The 22,891-nt window shown below is 42.3% G+C and overlaps 1 protein-coding gene across 2 annotated transcripts; it reads right to left on the bottom strand.

Annotated features, from left to right (window-relative positions):
- Positions 1-4,869: 4,869 nt before the first annotated feature.
- Positions 4,870-21,759, bottom strand: SACK1F (scaffolding CK1 anchoring protein F). Of its 2 annotated transcripts, XM_090142007.1 has the most exons (6): positions 21,298-21,759; positions 17,461-17,628; positions 11,133-11,254; positions 9,912-10,624; positions 6,525-6,629; positions 4,870-5,183 (listed from the first exon to the last, which is right to left on the bottom strand). In XM_090142007.1, exons 1-6 carry the CDS (start codon positions 21,757-21,759, stop codon positions 5,119-5,121), a joined length of 1,635 nt encoding a protein of 544 aa, XP_089998133.1. In that variant the 3' UTR covers positions 4,870-5,118. The 2 variants fall into 2 exon arrangements, with proteins under 2 accessions (XP_089998133.1, XP_031456088.2); XM_031600228.2 differs by lacking the exon at positions 6,525-6,629.
- Positions 21,760-22,891: the final 1,132 nt, after the last annotated feature.

Below are 22,891 nucleotides of genomic sequence, written 5' to 3' on the forward strand. Positions count from 1 at the left end.
ATGAATTTAGGATACACCAGCAATTCTGCCCTAGGTTCCTATGCAGATGCTTCTCAGCTATTTTTCCTTACTTTCATGTCGTGTTGAAAAGCATGGCAAATTTGCCCACATTATGAGTGAGACTGGAGAAGCTGAAACACTATATATTAAGGTGTGGTTTTCTACATCCTCACTCCCCAGGTATGCACATTCAGACTTGCAGCAGAAATCAGTTAGTGTTGTGACAAGAGTTAGGTAAACATCTGTCAGTTCTGCTACATGCCACATCCTTAGGTTTCTCTCCTGAGAGGGCTCCTACTGTTGTTTGTGCTTTTCATAAGCTTTTCTTGTTTATGAGGATTCCCAAATTTGCAAATTTCCTAACTTTCCCATAAGGATGGGGGACACAAGGTCTAGGTGACACAAAGAGGTCACTAATTCCTGGACTGTTCCCTGATTTTGAAAGAGCATGAACAAAAGTGTCAGGAAACAAGAAAGAAGTAAATAATAAATAGTAATATTAAAGATGAAGTACATTTATCTTAGTTTCTTGGAAAACCTCCCTAAGTTAAGTACAGGAAAAGAAAAGACACAAAGTGATGGTATTGTTAATACTGGAGCCTGTGAAATGAACTTGGATTAGACAGACTCCTCTTAAACGGTAAGGATGCAATTGCTATGTGGACTTTAAACACAGGAAGAAAGAAAAAGATTATGTTTACTATAAATACATTTTCATGTACCATAATGCCCAGAAGTAAAATGGAGACTGGATTTATTCTGAAACATGGTCAGGAGTTTTAAAAAAGGCTTTTGTATACCCAAACAAAGGGAGTGTGGGAAACGAGCTGTGGAGTTACTTAAATGTCAAGGATTGTACTGTACCAGGTAAACCTGAAATGTAGCAGAGGGATTCTGTTTCATAAGTGAAATGTCATTACTGATGGGTACAAATTATATAGGAAAGATGGAAAGGAAAATAGAGGTAGCACTTCGTCATATGCATTTACAGCTGCAGCAAGACATAGTTCAGCTGCAAAGAGAGTGGTAATGAAAAATAACATCAAAGAGAAATTGAAGTGGACATCTGCTACAGCCTGCTCCAATGATGTAGCGCCTCTCTCAAGATAGTCAGAACCAGAGGACACTGTACTTGTGTGGGCAGCTGAATTCCCCACATCTGTTAAGAAACATAGCATTGGCCAAAGATGTTCATGTGTTATGCAGAAACCTACTCTAATCTAGAAAGTACAGGTTCTTCACAAACAGATTAAAAAATCCCAACAATCTAGGAAGTGGAGTTGAGAGGTTAAAAACAACACCAGTGAACAAATTACCTGAACATAACACAAAGAGTTTATTTGTTTCACTTAGAAAAGGTCTTTGGCATAAGTCACTGGACACACGTACATTAAATATACAAGTGCATCCCAAGGGAAACATAGAAGGCACACATTCAGCCATGATGCTCTTTCAGAACCACTCCCCATTTCTCATTAGAAATAGCGAGCTGCAAGCCCCAGTTTCATTACTCTTTTTCCAAAACCAAGACTGGCCAGTATAGGTCCCATGGTAAACCACAAGGATCAGCAAACCTGGGCTGAATGACCAAGAGTGAACAAGATTCAGAGAACAGACAACCTCTTGGGATTGTCCAGGCTCAGAAAACAGACTCCGAAGAGAGCTGACCTTGTTCTTCCCAATAGCAACAATCAAATATCTCCCATCTTTCCTACTCCCTTGGAAAATTAATGACTTGGTTAGGTTAGTTCCAAGAGCTGTCATTTTGCCCTAGCACAAGAAGCCATCTTATTTGAAGAGTGCTGTAGGCACTGCAATACCAGCAGCTTCCATTAAGAGACTTCCAAGAGAATTGACAACCATTGCTTCTCCCCCCTCCGCCCCCAGAACCATCAACAACATTTTCTCTGGAAAGTGACAGAGATTCATTTTGCAGGTCAGCCTTAGGATTCTAGTGCTTATGAAGAACCACAATTAGCAAAATAAATGCAGTCATCTCGCCAGCACTTGGACCTGTTACCATAGAAGCAGCCAAATGTCCAAGTTCAGCTGATCTTGTCTGCAGGGAAGAACAAGTTCCACCAGAGTCTGAAACATCCACTCTGGATCAGCAAGGTTGCGTGCATCCCTTAAGAGTCACGCTGAGTTTAAGAAGCAGATTCACATCATGCAAGAAAGCAAGTTTGCTCTCTTCAATTCAGTAAATTAATAATCTGTAATAAGCCTGAGGAATTCCACTGGACTCTGGAGTCAAGGCATGAGATTAGACTTCTATGACTTTCAAACAATAAAAGTAGGGAAGGGAATTAAAAACGAATGAACAAACATTACATTTTAGGAACTGGTGTGGCATCAAAACATAAGACAAACTGATGAGAGATTCTCACTAGAAAGGAGATCCCGTTAGTTGACAAGGCTAAAGAAAGTGCTTTCGCATCTGCCATAGGAAAAAGAAAGTAAAGCGTGTCAATCAGCAAGCACAGAATAGAAGAAATAGCAAGTGAAATCAGCTTCTTGGGTGATTTAAGTTACTCCACTCAAGATGAAGCAACAAAGATAAAAAACCTAAAGAGGCAGAGGACTTCCTGGAAAACCTAACCAGATATATTAACACAGTACTAATTAGTAAATTAGCCTATTGCACAATTTAAAAAATAAATAAATATCTTAAAAGTCTGGGAGAACAAGGAAGCACCAGGTGACAATATTCCTATAAGAAAAAACTGGAACCACATTGGCTTTATAAATTTCTCTTGAATCTCTGCTAAAAAAGTGAAATAAATACCAGGACAGAAAAAAAAAAATGTCCTAATCATTTGGAGAATAATGGAAGCATGGCAAAATCAAGCCATTTTAGATGGTTGTACATATATATAGCAAATAGCTTTTGGCACATAAACACTGCACCCACAGCCAACAGGATATCTCATGTATTAACTTACTTTTGTGTCCAAGTGATGGTGTAATTTCCAACACCTTTTCTCTTCTACCAGGAACAATTTTATAAAACACTGCTGATAATAGGAGCTGACAGACCTAGCAGTAAAACTACAGCCTGTTCCCAGAAGGCTATATAGAATAACTATATAGAGTCACAAGCATTTAACCCACTGAATGAAAGCGTATTTAACAGAGAGCATAATACCTTTGGTATTTTAGGGTCTCAAGATATTCTACAGGGTAAAACCAGAGTAAAACAAACCTTCTTGCTGTTCAAGTTAAATTCACTTCCAGGAAAGGCAGTTAATCAGTCAATCAACCCATTGCATTTCATCATCAACTACAGGCAGCAGTTTTAGAGTAACAATCAACATTGCACCCCAGCACCTGGAAGAGCCTTTGGAGCAGTTTGTTCTGTGCTGGTAGTGCAGCAGTTGTCATTGTTATGCACTGAAATAAACTCAACAGTGTTTCAACACAAAAAAAACCAAAACCCATTGCTTTCGGATGTCTGTATAGCTTTCTGGCAAACAAGTATGCTACCTTTCAGGTGTCTACTATGATTAGAATTTATTTTTCTTAGATATCACAGGAAGGCTTATTTATGACTGGAGAGTGTATAATTTAGATGGCAAGAAAGCAGAGTGAAACATCAATCTGCATACTGAGGAAACAAAAACAACCTGCTTCTCCACTTTGTCAGTGGCAGAACTGGAAAAGAGCCAGCGAACTAGAGGGCAGTGATGTCGAGCACATCCCCTACAATGAATAGCTCCACATACCGTGAACCTGTAGCTTGGAAACATGATGGCTGAGGACATGTATGATACAGGGCTGTAAAAAGTGGCAAGGAGATGAGGAATAGGAGTGGTCATTACTACATCTGACAGTGAAATAATAAGGGTCACTTGATGAAATCATCAAGTAAACCATTAAAATTGCCTGAAGACTGCTTTTTTTAATACTGCACAATGAACTCAGGGTCCACTGCCACAGAACACTGTGGAGGCCAAATGTATAAAAGGATTTTTAAAAAAGGACTAAGTGCATTTGTTAAGGCCAGGTCCAGAAGGAACTGCCAGTTCAGAATGTCCACAGACTGCTGGAACAGTGTCAGAGAAAGACTTTTGTACCCAAGCTTTATTTTTTATGCTTCTGTGATCACCTGTTGGTGCCCTCAGAGAGAGGATAGCAGATTAGATGGCCTTTGGCCTGATTGCATACAGCGTCTCTTATGGATCAAAGCCCATGATTTAGGCATTTTTTAGAGCGTGGAAATGTTAACCTGAGGGGGAAAAAAAAAGAAGAAAAAAAAGGGAGCATTTGAAAAGCTTGTCTGCCTGCTTTGCTTCTTTTCAGCCTCAGAGATGTGTCCCTTAATCATACAGTTTCCATGAAGGGTAAAGTACCGCTCACTTAGCAACAAACAGGATTTTATAGCAGCCATCGAAAGCTGTGTGACTGCTCCCAGATCTGCCCACTCTCCCATGTAAGGCATTTCTCTGACCCAGTCTCAGCTGCAGGTTAAACACTCTCCTAATACTCCAGTGCTTCTTTTTAAAAGATTATTGCCAAATCGCTTTGTTTGACTACTGTATTTACGACATGAAATAAACAGTTAAGATACTAATCCATTGGCCTTCTCCCCCAACCACTAGTTCCTGTGTGGATAAGTGACAACAGGAATTTACAGAAGACTCCTTGAGGACAAAGCATTGCTATGCTGTCTGTAAACATCACTGTTTCACCCAGAATTTGCCACTGATTGGACTTTGAGTTCCAGCCGGTCGGGCCAATACATTTCTGCAATGCAGCAGAGTAAACAATGCAACACAGTGATTCTGAGTCTGTAACTAAACAGACTGAAGTAGCAGCATAAGTAAGTCAGAAAATCTCCTGCATTTACCTGGACACAGAGCAAGCTCTGAGACCAGTCATCACAGTTGTTTTTATGTATAAAATCTATATGCACACACACGTATGGACTAATACATTCATCATCAACCCTCATTTAAGGGACCAACCATCCAAAGTCTATGCTTCACCCAGTAAATAGGATTTAACTGGGGGTGCCAGCTGCATCCAGGATCACACAGTGGCTTGACAGACCACTGTGTAAGGACAAATCAATAAACATGTTACAAAGCCAGCTTGTTCAGTCTTCAGTTTCCCAGGCAATCAAGATAACACACAGGTAGATTGTTTGCTTTTATCGCTTGCAGTGGAGTTTGGACCCAGGTTACCTGGAATGAAAAAGAAGACAAAAAAATGTTACTATCAAGTAAATAAGATCCAGATAAAGTTTGGACTCAAGCTTTAATCCTTGTTATTTATGATATGCCTCATGTTAGACCTACATCACTCTGCATTCTCTTGGGGTTTTATTTCTTCATTCTGTGAAATGAAGACACACTAAAATAACACTATAAACCACTGGAGAAGTAATTCCAGGCTTTGGCCTGTACCTAGGCTAATGTCAGTGGAATTCTCAGATTCCAGATGGTGCCAAAAAGCAGCCTGGCCATGACTTGAGTGGAAGGTTTTTCAAGCAGTAAGAGATGAAAACAAAAAAGAAAGGTCAGCTCATCTCATCCATCAGATCCCAACACACATTCTCATTGAGCTTTTCCCATGTTCAGTATTAAAAATCTCAAGTGGTGATATTTCCACCATTTCCCTTGCAAGAGAAATCCAGAGACCTCAGATCCTCCAGTTAAGCAGCATATAATGCTGCCCAATTTTTTATCTTCTTAAGATTTATTCCATTGCTCACTCTATAGATTTTCTTCTTTTCCAAATATCTGTACTTTTTAACACTTGCACTTCATTGCAGCCAGATTCTGAACTGGATGCCCCAGCAAACTTTTTTCAAGCACTTGTACTTAAGCGTGCTTGCATAAGCTTTTGCAAGTAAGCAAGCTCTGCTGTACTCAGGGCTCAGCTAGGCTCACACAATGTATATCACATATATTCCAAGGCTGTATGTACTGAGGGAGGGCAGCTGCATGGCTTACAGCCACTCTGAACAAGGACAGACCCCACTTACATATTTCTACAGAAGGAAGGGATAGGTACATCTCTCATGCAGTTGGAGCCAATGATCAGTACAGGAAAACTGCCTGACACGTTACTGAGAAGTCTCAATCATGCTGAACTGAGGAAAAATTCTGTCCAATGAACTGGGCTTCAAGTGAATTATTTTCATAGAATCATGGAATCATTAAGGTTGAAAAATATCTCTAAGTTCATGTTGTCCAGCCATCCACATCACTCTTTTGCTTGTGGGTATTTGACCAACATTTTCCTCACCTGTACGTGATGGTAAAGACAAGAGCTCCCTCTCCCCTCCTGCACTGCAATTTCTGCATATCCATGTGAGAGGCTGCACTGCAGTCTACTCTCCCTTTTGTGGTTGTTCTATATGCTACAGCCTCCTTCCCACAACTCCACATGGCATTTCATTCTAACTGTTGTACCCCTTAGTCCCATTCTGTATGTTACTACTAATCTTACCATTGCCCCTATCTCCTTGCCAACCCCATTCCCCTCCTTGTCTGTATCATGTTCAAGACCTTCATATTTACCTTCAAAAGCACCAATGCTCCTTCTCAGCTCAGTCTCAGCTCCCAGCTCCTTTATTCTTCTCACTCTTCCTACTCTTGTCTTCTGGCCTTTTTCTACAGATCCTGCTACAGTTGGAGCAAACACAGTCCTTGTGTGTACCCAACATCATTTCCCTCTCTCTCTTTACAACAGGAGCTAAAATGTCCAGTTATCACTAGTCTATGATCCCACTGCGGCTGAAAAGCACTAATGATAACTAAACAGCTTTTTCCTTCCACCTAGACTGCTGCTTGCAGGGGAGAAAATAAAACAAAAAGCCAGTGCCTTCCAAAGGCACGCAGCTTTGAAACCCTTGCAGTATTTCTGAGAAACTGCACACAGACTTCAGTGTCTTTGCTGATCACAGCCTGCCCAGCAGCAGCATAAAATTAACAACATTCTGGTCAGGTTCAGAGCTGTTGTTGCTGTGCTTCGAAGCAGGCAATACTGAAATTCAAGAATTGTGTTGATTTGATGGTGTGGTTTAAGCAAACCTTGTAAGACAAAACACAATCTCCCTGTACTGCAGTAGAACAACACCCCAGGAAGTTAATTTAAGCATGTAATTCAGGACATTACTATCTGGATTTTCCTTGTATTTTCCCTTCTTTTGCCCTTGTGTTTTCCAGGCTCCCCATTCTAACTTGTAGTTATCATTTTCTAGCATGTAAATACCCTGCCACATTTTCAGAGACTGTTCAAAATACAGTTTCACCCCATCTCAGCTTGTATTCTTTTCAACACCATTTGCTCTTACAAGACTGAACCGGACATTCAGTCTGCTTGAATAATGTCTTTCCATTACTCTGCAAGCTACTTGGGGTGTAGATCTGGTCTTTTGGTGCATTTGCAAGGTGTGATGTGTCTCTGTGGTACAAAAGAATCACAGAATTAATGGTGACTTTGGAGGATGTGTGCACAGGCAGGCCCAAAGGGCTTAAGCGTGCTGTTTAATTTTCACAAAAGGTAGGGGCAACTATTTCAAACAGTGAAGCTCTGAATAATTGCATCCTAACCTGACTGCATATCTAGCACTATCTCCCTCCTTCATTTCCACTTCTTACCTGCCTTCTGTCACTCAGGGTATTGCAGCATCAGTTTTGACTAGGTCTGCTCAAGGACAACTTAAAGTTTTAAAACATTACAGGTCATACAGTTTCCTCAGAACAAAAGGTCTCCTGTTTTCATCTTTAAGATGGAACTTTATTCCATATCTAGTTTCAGGTTGCTTTTATTAAATCCTAATGAAGCACATGCTGCTGATCAAGTAGCTGCAGTATCTTCTGTGGTAACTCAATTTTTCCTTTCTCATCTCTCTAATGTGCCCTCTGCATCTCCGTTCACTTTGGAACCACCAGGCTAGTGAAGCTTTCTTTCACAAGCAGTGAGTCAAATGTAACACACAGTGACCTTCCCTCAGCCTTTTACATGGGATGACCTAAGCCTACTTGCACCACACTTCAAAAGCTATGGAGTCTCCCACTGTCACTGGAGCAGGCAATCTCATTTAGCATAAAGCAAAGCAGGAAACATTTGCATTGACTTCTTGGAAAGACTTGTGAGGAAAAACACAGCAGGAAGGTTGGAGAACAGAACCTCTGCTCCTTCCCTGTATTTTCAAAGTGGCTTGCCTGGGAACATCCTGGGTCTCCCAAGTTCAGTGTTTTGTGTTCTCCTTTACTGAAAGAGGTGCCAGCTTTCAGGAAGTAGCAGTGACAATTAATAAAACCTGAACATAATAGCATGATATTGTCCTTATGGAAATGGTCCAGAACAAGCTGGGATAGATCCACTGTGTTAAAAGGAGACATCCCTGCTGCCCTGACCTGTGCAAAGCCTAGAAGGGCTCAATACCTCAGTGTCCAACTAGAGAGATGAGTCACTCTCTTGCCTTAATCTGTACCTAATTTTGCCATGTTGCCATATTGTGGGAATGGAGGGCTGTCTGCTTTAAAGCAGCTGACAACAAGAAACTTGGGGAATGTCTGATATTATGAAGTGCTGACAAATCAGAACTTACACAATTCTCCATTTCTGTCACTAGAGGGTAGTGCAAGTCCTCAGGTCCAATCCTCTGAAAAGAAATGCCCATACATCTCCCTATAGGTCTAGGAATTTTCTTTTTCCTAGCCCTGAGGAATGGGCCCCAGCAGCGCATGCTATCTGCTCAGGAAATAAAGTGATGTGATGAGAGGATAAAGACCAAGGTTTACTTATGCGTCCCTAAATGCGAAACACGTCCTAACATGGGTCTACTATAATCTCAAATAATCAATTTATGCCTTCTTATAGTTCTCTTCTCTTGTTTTCATTTGGCATTTTTGAGTCTGTCCTTCATTTAGCCAGAAATACTTCTAAGAATTTAATCAATCACAACCTGGAACCTTTCTAGTACTTTGTTTTCCTTTTTGCTCTCCGGGGAATATCTTTCCACGTCACATCATGGCAGACTTAAGGGAATTCATGTTTTCACTCTCACATTTTGAATTTATCAGAGCATAGCATGGCCAGACAAGTTGGGAAGAATTTTTCCTCTCTAAACTAGTTTATTTTCCTGCTAGTGCAAGATGAAATGACATCCAGCACACCTCACTGGGAGAGAAAGACAACCAGGCTGAGTAGTCCTTAGTTTTACCTTAAACTGACAAAGCACCTGAAATGTTGAGATGTTAGCAATGAACACATAAACTAGGAGAAATTGTTATCATTTGTTTATTCAACCAAATGAAGACCTGGAAGAGCTCAGTGAATATACCAACAACTCCTTAGCAAAGAAGGGAAGATTCAGATCTAGTGCTTCTCCATAGCTTCTATTTTCATGACCCTCTTTTCCATTTCAAAGATAAAGGAGCAAGTTTAAAAAACTTCCACCTTCTCCACTTCTTGCACTCTTACCTCAACAGAAACTTGTTTCCTTCCTTCTCTGCAAGAAACCCTGGCACAGTAAACACACTTGACAAAAGCCAAATGATGAAAGGAGGGGTTACACTGGAAATCTGTCTGCACACTGCTAAACACTACAACACCAAGCACATTGTTGCTGCTTTTCAGGACACGGCACTTAAAGAACTGTACATGCAACCTGTTTTTTTACAAGGAGACATTCATCTTTCTATCCCACATCTGCTCACTGGGAAGCATCAGAAAGCATATACATGAGAAGTAGCAATCTTACAGTAAGAATGCCATTAAATTGCCTTTGGAATCATGCTTAGGTTGATGCAACTTCTACTCTTGTTTGATCCTGTTCATTTTAGTACAGAGGAAATAAGATCTTACTCAGGAGCCTGTACATCCACACCAGTCAACCAAACTCAGAGACAGCTTAAAACCACAGAAGCAGAATGTGCTAACAGGAGAGGTTTTACCTGAGATGCCTTCAGCGCTCCGAACGCTGGCATGGCTTGTGCTGAGCTGCTCATATTCCAGTTTCATATTCCCAAGGTCTTCCCCTGAGTGTCCTTCACTGGCAAAAGAATTTGCTTCAATGCTTGAACCTGGAGATCGTTTGGCCTTGCGACCAAAAATCCCACTGGCAAACCGTTTTCCTTGCTTTGAGTTGGCCTGTGCATCTTCTTTCTTCACGTCACGAATGGACTCTCTGGACTTGGATTTATTTTTCAGATCCATGTGTAATCGGGAGAATAGTTTCTGAGGGCTCCGATTCTGCTTGTTAAAGTTCTCCAGAGGTGGTTCAATCTCTGGGAGTTCTTGCTCTAATGTGATTAAGTCATTCAGAAATTGATTTAATCGTTTCTTAGACTCACTTGTTTCTTCCCTTTCCTTATTATCCTGATTATCCTGCTTGTGTCGTGAAGACCAGAGCAACATGTCACCACGGGTTGCCCCTGCCACTAAGCCATACTTGGGATTAATGATCTTCTGAGCCACAGTAGAGGAATGAAAGTCTGATTTCCCAATTCCATGAAGGTTTGGATTAGCAATACCCAATTCCTTGAAGAAATTTACTTCCTCTGAGATGGCGTAGAGCTCACGAAACTCAATGTCAAACATCTCCACATGCTGTCCTGTCAAGACTAGTAGGATGTTTCTATCAATATGGGATGAACTCCATGTGAAGCTAAGAATAGGAAACAGAACCATAAGACTTTTGCATACTTGACTCAGCACACCCAACAATATCTGAAACACCATGAGAATACATAGCATTGTGCTATTTGCCAATATGGGTCAGGATAGGTAGGTGAAGTTGAGTATTATTGTTCTTCATTAGGCACGCAGACAAGATCTGGAAGAAAATACCTGAAAACTCTGAAGAACAGCATATCCTTTTAGAAAAGCAACTGCAAGAGTCTCCAGATTGGAAACCTTTCTGAAGAGAACTGACTACAGTGGCCAATGCAGCATGGCACCGTTTCTAGCACAATGAAACAGTCCACTGTCAGGGACGTATTCTATTCTCCTGGGAGCAGTTTGTGCTTTATGCTACCTTATCTCTTATCTTACTCCAATTTCTACAGATGCCAAACAGATTACAGAGAGGAGGATAAGAAAATGAACAACATAAGAACACAAGCCATTCTTTACATAAGAAGAACGTAGCTCTGCCTTATGCACGAGCAACTCACCTGTATGATCCAGTGGCCACCTTTTCACCATCTACCATCAAGAATCGAGATGCCAGTGTACCTCTGATCTTCCCTGTCTTCATGTAGAACCCAACTCCTGTCACAGAACGGATGCGGATGTTCTAACCAGGAAGTAAAAAAATAAAATTTCACAATAAATAGGGCAGACAATTAGATAATTGCCAACTCCAAGTCTTAACACATCACTCACATTATCTCATAACTTCTGGGACTACAGCTCATCATTAGACACCAGAAATCAGAAGGGCTGCAGAAAGGAAAGTAGAGTGTTGAAAACTCTGTTGTTATTATCTTTCAGTACAAGTTACTCCTATGCATCAGTGTATAACCCTGTTCAGTAAGTCAGCATCTTTGTAACTGTCTGCTGTCTTCAGCTATTTGTCTTAGTCCACTGACAAGACAATGCTTTCCAAATGAAATAATCCACCATCTCTAGTCCTGTGCTGTAGAAGGCCCAACCCAGTTCAGGGGAATGAAGCTCTGAGTCACATCTGTACTCTCTGAATCCCAATCCCTATTCCATAGCATCAGTGAGCTCCTTTTCAGACAATGTTAGCAGAACCACAAAAGCAAGGAACTTTGCAATGCCTATGCAATCAAAAAGACTCAGAATATATTGTAAGAGGCTTAAATTAGGTTATTTTAGGCTTGTGTTCTGATCCCAACAACATATAGTTTGATAAAACTGGGCAAATTATAGGACTAGGCTATTTAATTATTACAGAAGTGGTGAGGAAACAGTTGTACCATTCAAAACATATTAGATGTTTCCTGCCAAGGAACCCTGACATCATTTTGCTAAGAACACCAAACAGTTACAATGTCTACCTACATTCATCTCTGTTCAATGGAAAAACAGTTCAGTGAAAAACACAGAATTTTATTCTGAATAAAAGGTGTAGGATAAGTGTTTCTGCTGATGTCCCAAATAGATCAGCAAAGAAGTATTTCTGCAGGTAGGGAAGACAAAACTTCTTATGAAATGTACTGAAGTAGTTGGAAGAAAGTATAATCTTTCCTTAAACCTCCTGGCTCACACCCTTTTAGCCACTGAACCTACAAATAATAGCACAAAGCAGTACAAGAGACAGGGGAAAAAACCCAATTTCAGGTTACCTGATTTTCTAGAACAGACATGCATACACATAGTATAAAAACATATTTGCATGTTAGACTGTGAGTTATTCTGCACAGACCAATGCTGAACTCCATGGGTCCTGGCTGCTCGAGGATGAATTGCCAGACAGGTGTACATACATATTGCCTAACATTAAAAAAAAAAAAAAAAAAAAACACAACAAAAAACAACAACAAAAAAATGCTCAAAAGCACTCATTGCCAGCAAAGTTTGGAGCAAATTATCTTGTCACTCTGACATACAAATTTAGACCATTTTCTTCATACCATCTGTTTCTCTTAAGAATTCTTTAACAATGAAAAGCTAAAAGGTATTGTGATCTAGAGTAATAAATATAGGGTTAGGAGTCAGACAGTCTCATGTGTAATCACAGTTCTGGCAGTATTCCCTCTTATGTTCTGTGAAAGTCAATTCACCTTTGCCTCATTCTTCCCCCATCTGCAGAACAGGAGAATCATGAGGATTTGGCTAACACTAGCACAGCCTCCGATCCCACAAAGAGCTAAGTACTGTTATTATGAACCTAATTGACAGCTTAAATATCAATAGGCTGTAGAAACCAGCATGCAGGAATGAGTGATTATAAGAATGTGGATTTCTGTCAAAAAACAGTTTTCCGAATATAACTCTTACCTTCTGAATCTGTTCCTATTTTCTTCAGTAAAATACAGTGGTGGCAGTACAAATTCTGACTAACAGTAACTGATGACACTACTGTTTTGCATTCATCTACTGCTTGATCTGTCTGCAGTCCTGTGTGGGCATTAGCTAATTAATCCTCCAAACACCAATGACAGTATTATCGCCCTGTTTTAAAGATGAGAAACCTGAGAGACAAAAAAGATGAAGTGACTTGCCCAAGGCCTAACTAGCAGTGAGTCATTTGTGTGGGATGCTGAATGCAGGTTGGATAGAGCACAAGAGAAAGGCTGCCCTTTCCAGTATTTAGAATAACATTTGTAGATGACTGGCTGGTCGTCTAAAATAATTGTTTTTTTTTTTTCCCTTGCTGAATAAAGCTGGATTTGGAATTTGCCAAATCATGGAATCTTGACTGCAGGTGTCAATGAGGACATCTGTCCTTCAAATCAGCCGACAGCTCTGAAATGTCATATTCCTTTCTGAATCAAGGAGTATCAGCCTGTGTAAGCAGACTGTTTCTTAGCATGTAACAAGTGTGGATTTCATTGTGTTTGTATGTTATATCACCTTCTTTAGGAAGAGAGAAAGCACATTTGAATTTTTGCAGTAACTGAGCTATGCTTAACACTGACAAAGGCACAGAAGGGGATAGAACCAAACAGCTGAACACATAAACCTCCTTGAACAAAGTAGGCACAGGAGTGTATAAATGGATCTTGAAATGCAGAAAACAAGCACAAAGTCATATAAAACACCAAGTCACTTAATAGGTTATTTGTATAACGTTTTCCACTTCGAAGGATCTTGGAGCACTTGAAGACTAATATATCAAGCTGTACAGAGAAAGAACAAGCCTGGGTTCATGTACTGAAGATTACACAACAGGAGTGGAAAGACAAATATAAATGAGGTGAGATTCCAGCCATTTTCTTTGGGCACTAATGTTATTGTATGAACCGTATTTGGGGTAAAGGATCAGTTAGTTTCCAGGTAGAAGAGATCTTTCCAAACCTGTATTCTTGCAGCAACTTGCTTAAGTTTGGTTATGTCCTGCCTCATGTAGGCTGCAGTCTTTGTTAGGTTTCCGCATTTCCTTTACACAGACTTACACCACTCCTCATTGCAAGCAGTGACTAACAACTATCTGGCAACAACTTAATACAGACTGGTAACACTCCAGCCTAATTAATGCACACAGTAAAGGAATCAGTCTTTCTTGATTTATTGTGACACACTTTTAAACCTTGTGCTGCATCCACAGAAAGTTAAATTAGACTCAACTGAGAAAGTCAGTAGTACAGTTACTGACACGTAGTTGACCACTAACAGACCCGAGCAGGAGTGCCCACAAGCACAGGTTGGATATCATGAGGTACGTGGGATGGACTCTAAAGGTGGGTGCTGCAAGTATTTTCACCAGGGAATCCTCTATGTCCCTTTGCTCTTAGAGCTTCTAACGACTGATATAAATGTTGCAAAGGAAGCAAAAATCTGTGTTTCCTTTGGGATGAATGGCATGAAAGATTTAAATCAGATAAAGGACAAGCAACAGACTATAGCAGTAGATGTTACGTGACAATAGCTCAGAAGTCCCTTATACTGACTGTTTTTTTTGTGTGTGTGTCTTTTTAGAAAGAGACACCTGTACATTACTGTTTTTGAAAGGTCACAAGCAGTCTAGTAGAATTTTCTAACAGATAATTAAAACAAAACAGCACTGCATCACATCACATTTAGCTTCTCCGTCGAGTTAGAATTGGATGAGGAAATCTGGAAGGTAAGACATGAAAAACTGAAACAAAATTGAAAAAAATGTTTTAGGCAGAAACCTTTAAGACTGCCTGGAGAGAGGAAAAGAAATCTTTGCATGCTAGGAAAATGAATGTAAAAATTAATATGAAAGTGAACTTCCTGCAGATACCACATTCCCTGCATTTTCTCAGAGCTCTAGGTGAACTCCATGTCTTTAACCAAAAGTGTTTCTCATTGAAGACTTGACTAGCAGAAGCACAGGGAAGAAAACACTTCTAAAAACTGCTGACAATCTTCACCCTCAGGTCAACAAGAAGAGGACATTTTGTGGGGCTATGAATTTTATATCTATGAGAACTTTGATTCGTTCTGATCTCAGAAGAACACCCTTATGTCAAACACAACAAAAGTCTGGCAAACCACGTCCCGCAGGCTCAAGAAGCCACATGACTCATGCAAACAAGACATGCTCACATTAACATCTCAGGATGAATACACAGATGATTGAAGTTAAATGCATTTTTAACGATCTCTGGCCTTCATACAAAGTATGAGATTTTCTCATTTCAAATGTGAAGACAGTGAAGAGTCTTCGTAGAGTGAGATACAGTCTTCCTACACCATTTTCCCTGCTGTGAGACTGTGGGAGGATGGTGATACCTTGCCATCTTAAAAAAATAGACAGGAATTTTGTGAAAATGCCCTGCACTAAATGTAGACAAAGGGCAAAATCCAGTGTTAGCAGTAAGCTTCCCTGTACTGGGACTGTTAATTCTTCACTCTGCACTGGATGAAGAGACCAACGGAGGACAAGAACAAGAATCACAGCAGTCTGAGCATCTGGTGATGACAGAAGACAGAATAAGCACCCTGAAGCTGCAGCAATGTCAACCAATAGTAATGTGTCATCTCTTCCTCTCTCACATGAGAATTTGACACTAAACCTAAAAGTTATCTCCCACATTGCTGCAACTTTCTGTGGAAAAGCCAGCACTAAAAATGCAAAACAACCCCAGACACATTAGCTCAGTGAGGTGGGGTAAGTCCTCAAGGGAGAGATTACATCTTGCTTGAGATTCCTTGGTTATCCAAAACCTGATGTCAAACCCAACCCAAACAGCAGCACTGATACATCCAAGAAAGCTTTGCAGGAAAGCATGACCAACAAGCTGCACCTCATCTTCTTGACCCTTATAGTCACACTAACAACGGGAACTTGGGCAGGATGGTAAGAGGCCATTATCCTTGAGAAGCAAGTGACCTGCTTTTCCTTACAGGAAGATTCTTCCCAGTCTTTCCATAGCACCACAGAAAGGAATAAATTGCACTGACCTTCACAAAATTAACTAAAGCCTCCTTAGCTGTACTGGAAAAGGAATATATCCCTAGGAGGGAAATTTATGACACAGGATGACACAGCTGGGAAAACAAAAAAAAAAAAGTAAAAGGACAACAGTCTGTAGGTTGAAAATTTGCAGAGGAGTGAGGAACTTGGTTAAAGAAGGATGTTAAAAGGTTCCTCATTGGTGGAACTCCTTCAACTCAGTATGAGTCTAAAGAAAAACACAGCAAGTGCTGCTGTGAGAGAAGGGAAGCACAGAAGAGACTTAAGAGTTTTCTAGTGCTTTTGATGGCATCAGTATTGAAGTCATCATTCTTGCACACAATGACATGGTGAGAAAGGTACTGGAAAACAGGTACCAGAGCAAATGGAACTACTGCTCTACTTGTACAGTTTTCTACCAAAGCGACTTGAGCCCAGGCCACAGAATACCTCTGGAGCTTGAAACAGGTCTATTATAACAATGTCTGTGTCTTGCTTTCAAATACACCAGAGGAAAGAAACTTCCATCTCTGTTTTGGGAAAAGATGAGAAAGCTGCTCAGCTGGATGTCTTTTCTCATTAAGAAGGCCAGAAACTACGAGCAGAGTGATAGTTCATAGAAGCACTGTTCAGAAATATGCAATTCATTTTCACCCACATTTAAGATAGTACTGCTTGAATGGTTAATATGAGCCTCTCTTACCTTTAGAGCTTTTGTTTGTTTGTTTTTAACTACTGTTTGTGGAAGATCTGCCCTTCCTCCAGGCAAAATGGGACTTTTTTTTTTTTTTTTTTAAACTGCTCTGCAAAGCAGTTGGATCACAAGAGTGGTGAGTCTTGCACCCTGTAGATTGTTTCCAATCCAGTGACTTTTCCAGTATTTGGAACAAATCTGTAGTAGTGACAGTGACTTAAACAGTGAGCAACACAACAGCAGCTATAAACACACAAAAGATTTCAGTTTGTATGCAATGGAAAGAGATTCTACTGAAGTTGCTTCTGCCTGCCAAGGTAGGCTGCATATTCTGCTGTGGTTCATGTACTATGTGAAGACATACTCCAATATGGAACCGAAGAGCAGTTGTGCCCCCCAGTCCCAAATGTCCTCTGGCAAAGGAGGAATAAAAGCTTGTTCAGTCCCAGATGACCACATAGATAGGAAAGTCTCGATTTCACAAAGTATGTATATGTGTACTGTTATTGTTTGCGTGGAGTCCAGTTACTCAAATAACTACTCTAGAAATCTGGGACTTGCATAGGAGACCTACAGGAATTTCCTCAAGCAAATTTCTTCCTAAAAGAAATATACAGGTCACAAGAGCCAAAAAGCTACACAGATCTCTGTTTCAGGTGAAAGGCAAATAATCTCTCCAAATGAGTTACAAGGTTTGTTACAATTCAGGAAGGCCACTTAACTGCAAAAAATGATGATTCAGTCTTGAATATCTTACCCGAATCTGCAAGTCACTGAGTTCAAGGCATCTGCACATTTCCAGGAAGAGCTTCACACCATCCTCATCTAGGATTATATAGACTGGAATCCAGCGCTTATATGCTGCATTAACAATATCTCGGAAGATGTCCCGGTCTGTAAATACATCCATGACCACTGCAATAATCTAGAAACAAGAAGACAGCAGACAAGCAACTAAATAAAATATTAGGAACTGAAAGGGAAGCCCATTTCAACGGTACAAAATAAAGGAGAGCACTGACACCAGAACATGGAAGAACACATAGGTGAGACAGGAGTATGGGGATGTATGTGCCCAAGCACTTCCAATAACTTTGTAATTTTCTGGCATGGCTCCTGCTGCATTTTAGAAAGAATGCAATAACTAACTGTCTTTGAGGGGTCTCCTTCTAAGGGAAGATGGCTATTTCAGCAGCCTGAAGAATACCAAAGCCAAATACCCATTTTTAATCCAGCGTTGTGAAACTCTCTTTGCCTCCATTAGGATCCACTTAAACAAAGAGAAACACTGATAAAAGTCTAAAAAAGAAGAGTGAAAAACTCAGCCATAACACTTCTCAGAAGGTGAGTAATGGAAGAATGAATGTGCAGAGGAATCAGAGCATATAGTGCACAAAGCAGACAAAAAGAACTCTGCTCTCAGGGCTGGCTTCATGAGGAATGTCGTGTGAGCTCAAATATAAACATCTCATAATTGTAAGGAAGAGACTGGAGCACACATTCAAGATTTGGAGGCAAAACAATTTGCTCTCTTCACATGCACATTTTTTCTGGTATGAAACTAATCCCTCTTTCCAGACACAGATCTTTTTATATAAAAGCAAGAAAGCAAAAGGTTGCACTAACATGACAGACAAGCCTGAACATTCATAGGATGAGTAACAACGAAAACAAGATGACTGTGGGCAACTTTTATGCTGACCTTATATGTTTTGTCTTCCTCTCCCTTTCTGTGTCTTTAACACCATTAGAAGAATCAGTTCACTTTTCCTCCTGAAGGAGTTATTCTCCACAGCATTCTGAAGGCTATGAATGAAGGAAACTGCTGTTCTCCCCATCCCTATGAACCATCAGCTTGGCAGGTCAGAGCTCTCATGCTGACGGTAAGCTGGGAGTAAAGTTGCCTAAATTCTAGCTTCCCAGGTGCCAGGGTCACAGCAATGAGCTGAGCTGTGCTGCAAATAGCACATAATGTGTGAATGGAGCTGAAGGCTACACCTAACAGTAGAATTTTCTTCAGTTGATGTTTGGAAAAGGAGCAGCTCCAGTTGCAGTACCTCCCTGCAGAAGGGGGGATAGTTCTCACCCAGCACTTCTTTTCTTTGAAAATGGCCTTGAGTAAAATGGATGTGGGAAAGTGATACCACAGTAAATGTTCTCTGTTTTTGTTGAGTCTCTCTGTATGGCCAACAATAACCAACAACTCTGCTCTGTCACGCTCCTTCTGTCAGCAGTGCTTACACAAGCTGTTCTTTATTAGAAAAAGAAAAAAAGAGCTGACATTGTGTTTATGTCCATCATTAACATGTACATTCCTGATACAGGGGAACTGTGGAGGAAGTACATTACAAGCTAATTTTAAGTCCTTCAACAACTTCTCTTAGGTTAGAAGAACTGGATTTCAGCTCCCACCTTGGTTCTTACTTTCTAACTAAATGCAGCAAGAGGCAAGGAATTCTGAAAAATACACTGAAATTCTGCCACTTTACTCTTCAACAACTTCACATGCAGGCACATTATGACTTAAGCTTTGAGGTGTGCTGTGCTTTCTTAATCTTTCACACACACTGGTCTGGATGTCATTACTCAGCAGCAAGAACACCAAATAAAATCCATTTGAAATAAAAACATTAGCATAAGGAATTGATGAAGAATAGACAAAAGAAGTAGAAATGTATTTTCTTTCCATCTCCTCCATCCACAAGAAGACCAATGACTGCAGAAATAGAAGCACATCCTGGACAGACCACTGATTATTAGTACTGGCATTGCAGTATGAAGGAACAGTTGCCTACCGGCTTGGCTGCTCTAGGTCAGTTCAGGCTTGTTTGCAAGACTATGGACTTAACCCACAAATATGGAAACTAAGTCCATAGGAAAAGCTGATGAACTGCTTTGCAGATGGTTCGTTCAAGACTCAAACTGTGAGAGGGGCAACTGCGCTGCTGATGTTAGTCTTTCCAAACCCCTGACACTACAGATGATCTGTCAAGATAACCTAGGAGCGTTCTCAAACACAGCAAGTCAGAGCATGAGCCCATGTAGGAGTTTTTCTCTTCTCCATTCCTCTCTCTGCCCTATGGATAATAATGCTGCTTATCTATAGGATCTATAGGTATGCCTTGCTCTTCGTGGGTATTTACAGATTGACAAGCATTAACTTGCCAAAATCATTGCGGCAAGGTAGCTCAATTAATGTATGTAAAACACTAATGATAAGCCACCCCTAGACGTGTGCCAAATATTACCAGTATCTCTTTAGGGCCACTCCCTCCTGAAAACCAAAACAAAGCAAAACACCAAAACAAACAAACAAAACCCCCACTCTAATCTGTTGAATGAAAAGCTCCTACCTGGCGATTTTATTCTCCAAGGCCAGCTTGATGAAAAACAATAGGTACTTATTTAAGAAAAAGACCATTAAACACTAAAATGGCTGTTAAACCTAAAACCACCTTTGGGCTGGGAGGGGCACAGTTCATCTGGTCAGTGAAAAATACCTACAAAGAAATTAATTACCTGTAGATGCCAGGCACAGGTATTGAAAAGAGCAAAGTTTCCCAGTTACCGTACCGTTTGTAAAGGCATTTGCAGCAAAGCAAGAGGATGCAAGTCAGAGCATCAGCAAGTCAGAGCATAAGTATTGTACAGCTTCTGGTTCTTCTGTGTGACTGATTGCGCCAGTAGTGGAATAGGATAACAGGGTGTGCATGTAGTGCTGCAAGCAGGGAGTGGAGAACACCCTCTGGTTAAACGTCTCTCTGGAAAATTTTCTGTGTTTCCCAGCAGATTTGCTTTAAACAAGCCTCTGCAAAGGCTGTGCGTGCAGAGGGTGTGCTTGGAGAGTGGCGGCAGGGGAGAGTGCTGAATCAGAAAGCAGAAAAAACAGAAAGCAGCAAAACTAAGAGAAGGAATGAGGTGGCTTATGCTGCTGTCCCCTCTTCAGAGGGGAGATATCAGCTACAAAAGGCGTAATTTCACAGCCTTTCCTGGAGATTTCACCCAGACCTAGAAAAACCTTGTCACTGTCCCCTACCTCTTCCATGCAAACTCTTGGAGTGCCATGGCTGGCTTGTTTTCTTGACAGAGGTGCACTGTCACCACTAACAGTCCTTTCCAGTCCAAGATAAACAGGAAGAACAGCCTCATATTGTCTGGACTCTGGCTGCCTTGCAGTCAGGGCTGTATTGGATTGCAAACACAGAAAACAATCCAAAACAAACCAGCTGCCCTGTGTTTCACTGGGGTTACCTGCACGTACAGGAGGGGTGGCTGGAGCAGCACCACTACCTGCCTGCCTTCTGGATAATACACTGCAATGGGGCAGGAAAAAAACAAACCACGGCTACAAAACCACGATGTGGAGCTGGGGGTGAACCCATTCCAGACGTCAGCTTTGGGAAACTGCAGTGTGATGGGTGATGAACCGCATGGAAAACCCAGCCTGGTGGCAAGCAGGAGAGCGAAGAATGCTTGCTGTGGTGGTGGGCTCCTGCCACCCGGCCACCCCGCGTGTCCCCAGCCCGGCCCCTCTGCCTGGGTGACCAACAAGTGGACACGGCCCAGGCACAAATGCACAGAGGCCGCTCCCTACCTTCTGTGCCTGTTGGATCATCTCCCGCACCACCTCCTTCAGGTGGGGCACGTTCTCCTCCTTGCGAGGGTGTGTGAAAAGGGCCACGCGGCTGATGCCCCGGTAGAACGTCTTGTCGGTCCAGCCCAGGTCCAGCGGCGGTACCTCCGTGTCCGAGAGCTCAGGCCAGTAGGCCAACGAGACGGCCTTGCTGCCGGGGCCCCCGCCCCGCACCACCTTGGCGCTCTCCCGGGGGTCTTCATATGCCCGCCAGCTGCCCCGCAGGGCCTGCAGCTCCTGGCTGGAGAGGAAGTCCTGGAGACGCTCCTTTCGCAGGGTCTCCCTGTAGGTGGCCTCGCCTCGGCTCACCAGCGTCTCCAGGGCCCACCGCTGCTCCTCGCTGTAATAAAAGCAGGCCTGCGCCTCTGTCACCTTCTCGTTGACGTGCAACTCGTCCAGCAGGAACACCTGGGAGTCCGCCATACTGCCGGCATCCGCAGCGCCGGGAGGCTGTGGAAGGAGAGAGAGGCAGGGCCGGCACCGCCTCACCTGGCCTGCCCGAGCCCGCCCCGACAGGTGGAGCAACCGCCCCGCCCCGTGCCGGCCCCTCACGCGACTCTGGTTCACTGGGGATATGGCTGTCCCCTTCGTTCTGGCCCCCTCCCAGACCTGCCTGCCTGCCTGCGGCTCTGAGCATCGCGGGACAGGGGTGGTGGTTCCGCAGCATGGTGGGCTGGCTGCCCCTGACTTCTGTGCCCGGGGAGAGCCAGGCTTGAGCTGCTGCTGTGGCTTGCAGGAGAATCACAGAATGGCTTAGGGGACCTCATAGCCCACACGGTCCCACCCCGTTCTGCGGGCAGGGCTGCCACCCAGCAGCTCAGGCTGCCCAGGGCCCCATCCAAGCTGGCCTCAACTGCCTTCAGGGATGGGGCACCCACAGCTCTCTGGGCAGCCTGTGCTGGCGACTCACTGCAGTCCAAGTAGAGCATTTTCCCCCAACATCTAACCTAGATCTCCTCTCTTTTAGTTTAAAGCCATTCCCCTTTGTCCTATAGTGTGCAGGCGCGTGAATTCAAAAAGCTATTTAAAGCAGTTTTTTTTTTTTTCTTTTCCTTTTGTAGGTGACTGCATTCGTCAGGAATGAGGCAATGCAGGCAGACCATGACAGTGGCCATTGGGCCCAGCTGGCTGCTAGCCGGCCCCCTCCCAACCCACTAAAAGAGCAGCTCAGTGACTCCCAGAAAGCCTAAAAAGCAGGAGGTGGGTGCCGTGTTTACGAGCAGTAGGATGACAGAGCGATTTGCCCAAGGCCGCCCAGCAGGCTGGTGTCAGAGCTGAGAATAAAACCGTGCAGCTCCAAGACTCTGGCTTGGAGTGTGAATAAATAGCCCTACACGTGTCCCAGCTGAGAGACTGGGGGCTGTTATGTTAAATGATTAATTTTGTGTGGTGTGTGATAGTTGCTAGGGGCCTTAATCAAGATGCAGGCCCCATTGAGGTTTGCAGTGCGTACACAAAGGATAAAAAGCACTTCTTCCCCATTGTAGCCCAAGGACAGCAGCAGACAGAGATGAGCAAGGAAATGGGGATAAAGGCAAGGCAGTGGTGATATACA

Source organism: Phasianus colchicus, chromosome 1 (assembly GCF_987193195.1).
Source record: "Phasianus colchicus chromosome 1, bPhaCol1.hap1.1, whole genome shotgun sequence".
Classification (NCBI taxonomy): Eukaryota; Metazoa; Chordata; class Aves; order Galliformes; family Phasianidae; genus Phasianus; species Phasianus colchicus.